A 2,470-nucleotide genomic window follows, 5' to 3' on the forward strand; every position below is an offset into this window, starting at 1 on the left:
AAAGTATTCATTTTGTGTATTAATTTTATTTGTTAGCTTATTAAACTGCCTATCTGTATTGTATCTCATTGGGCTTTCTCAGAACTGTAATCTTGAATTCCCTGTCATTTAAATTGCATATTTCATGTTTTTAAGTTTATCTTCTGAAGATTTAAAAATTTTCTTTCTGGGCTACATTATTACTCTGGTTAGTTATGGTATTTGATGGATTCTTTCTCTTTGTAGGCATCTATATATGAATGGCCTTTCTCTACCAGATTAACAAGAAGTCTTTTTTTTTATTTTTAAAAAGATTTTATTTATTTTTAAAGAGAGGGGTAAGGAGGGAGAAAGAGTAGGAGAGAAACGTCGATGTAAGGGAGGAACATCGGCCCTGCTCAGGAATCAAACCTGCAACTTTTCACTTTGTGGGATGCCACCCAACCACCCGAGCTACACCAGTGAGGGTGTGTTTCCGTTGTTTTTCAGCAGGGGTCACTAAAGCACAGGCTTTTTAGCTTTTTCTGCTCAGCTCTGTCCTTTCAGATCTCTTCAGGGACATGGAAGAAGCTGTTTGTTCCCTGGGAAGGTGGGCATCTCCTCTGTGATCAGGTTGCCTGCATCTCAGGGTGCTCAGCCCCAGGGGAATGCGGTGGGCAGTTGGAGTCCACGTCCTTGAAATGCCAGCACTGTTACCTGTAGCTATATGCTGCGAGCAGTGCTCTGCAATGGGTGGGTGTGGGGTGAGCTGGGAGAGGCTGGCTGGTAACTTATGGCTTTGTTCTCCCAGCCATGGAGACTGGCAGACCTTAGTGTCTTCCACTGTCTATCTCCACCCACCGCTGGGGTGAGCCACAGAGCACACCTGTCATTTAGGAGAAAATGTTTCTGTGTTTTCAGTCCTTGTGCTTGCAGACAGTGTGCTCTGCAACTCGACACACAGTGTTACAGCTTCTTCTGGGGCCCACTGTGACATTGGGAGGATTTGGAGAGGAGGCCAGGCTTCGCAGTGGCTGTGTTTTTCTGCCTGGTGACTGCGGCAGTCAGACGGCGTGGCTGCATACCTGAGCTTTGTCTCCCCGCAGGTCCCTCTGTTCAATTGTGGAGCATGCTGACCACACCCACTGGGATGCTCACTTTACCTGTCTGCCTCTCCCTCTCTCTCCTGGCCCCGCCCCCATCGACTTGCTGACAGCATCAGCTGGCCCTTGTGACATCACAGAGGGGATCCCCTCCTGTTTCCAGGAACCCAGTGCACAAGGCAGGGCCGAGGGCACAGGCAGGCGGCCTGGCAGGAGCAGTTGCTCCTGCCACAGGGCGGCAGTGTCTATGGGCAGCGCAGCCTTAGGGGCTCAGGGTCTGAGCGGCAGACCCAGCGGTGGAGGAAGAAGAGATGGAGGAGCCAGGGACCAGCAGAACACAGGTGAGCAGGAGCCCCTCAGGTCCAGCCGAGTCCCCAACTCTGCCTTCCTTCCCCCTCCTCCCCACCGGCCCCGTCCCCCGACAGCCCCTCACACCCCACAGCCCGGCTCCAGCCTTCTTACCCACCCACCGACCTGGGGGGTGGCTGCCCCTCTAACCCCGGCCCCCGTAAGCCACGCCCACCCTAACCCATGGTCCCTCCCCGCCCCACCCGTGCTTCCCCCTTGTCCCTATCAGGATGCCCAGACACCACCTGTTCCAGTGGACGTGTCCACGGCTCTGAAGCGCCTGCAGAAGGAACTGATGGACATCACTAAGGACCCCCCTCCCATGTGCTCCGCAGCACCGATGGACGATGACATGTTCACATGGAGGGGGGTCGTTGTGGGCCCTGACAACAGCCCCTATGAGGGAGGCGTCTTCTCCCTAAACATACACTTCTCACACGAGTACCCCTTTCAACCTCCATATATTTACTTCATCACTCAGGTATACCACCCCAATATCGACAAAAGAGGTAATATATGTCTAGATATTCTCAAGTCCCAGTGGTCACCTGCCCTTACGGTATCTGAATTGTTGTTGTCCATCAGCTCCATGTTATGTGACCCCAATCCCGACGATCCCTTAGATCCATCCATTGCAAGAATGTACTTAAAGGACAGGGACACCTATAATGCTATAGCTCGGGCTTGGACCAAGAAGTACGCCATGTGAGTGAGAAGTAAACAGTAAACCACCACCTTAATAAAACACCTGGCTGTTGAAGCAGTGGTCTTTTGACTGCTTTCTGGGAGGCGTGGTTTCCCCATCTTTGTGGGCACACGGTGAACACCTGCCACATGAGGGTGTGTGGAGGGCGTGGGGAGGCAGGGGGCGGGGCCAGGTTGGGGGATGGGGAGGTGTGGGGGTTGCACACCTGCCACATGAGGGTGTGTGGAGGGGGTAGAGGGAGGCACGGGGGTGGGGCCAGGTTGGGGGATGCCTGAGTGGGAGGAGAGAGGCCAGTTCTCATGAGCATTTCACTGAAGGCCGTCTTTCCTGCTTCGGGATGGGGAAGCAAGCACAA

The 2,470-nt window shown here is 53.4% G+C and overlaps 1 protein-coding gene across 1 annotated transcript; it reads left to right on the forward strand.

The window, feature by feature from the left end:
* The first annotated feature begins 1,680 nt into the window (after positions 1–1,680).
* LOC123824344 (ubiquitin-conjugating enzyme E2 D3-like) lies at positions 1,681–2,118 on the forward strand. The gene has a single exon (XM_045847476.1). It carries the CDS (start codon positions 1,705–1,707, stop codon positions 2,116–2,118), a length of 414 nt encoding a protein of 137 aa, XP_045703432.1. The 5' UTR covers positions 1,681–1,704.
* Positions 2,119–2,470: the final 352 nt, after the last annotated feature.

This window comes from Phyllostomus hastatus, unplaced genomic scaffold (assembly GCF_019186645.2).
Source record: "Phyllostomus hastatus isolate PE091 unplaced genomic scaffold, TTU_PhHast_1.1 phas_contig_551, whole genome shotgun sequence".
Lineage (NCBI taxonomy): Eukaryota > Metazoa > Chordata > Mammalia > Chiroptera > Phyllostomidae > Phyllostomus > Phyllostomus hastatus.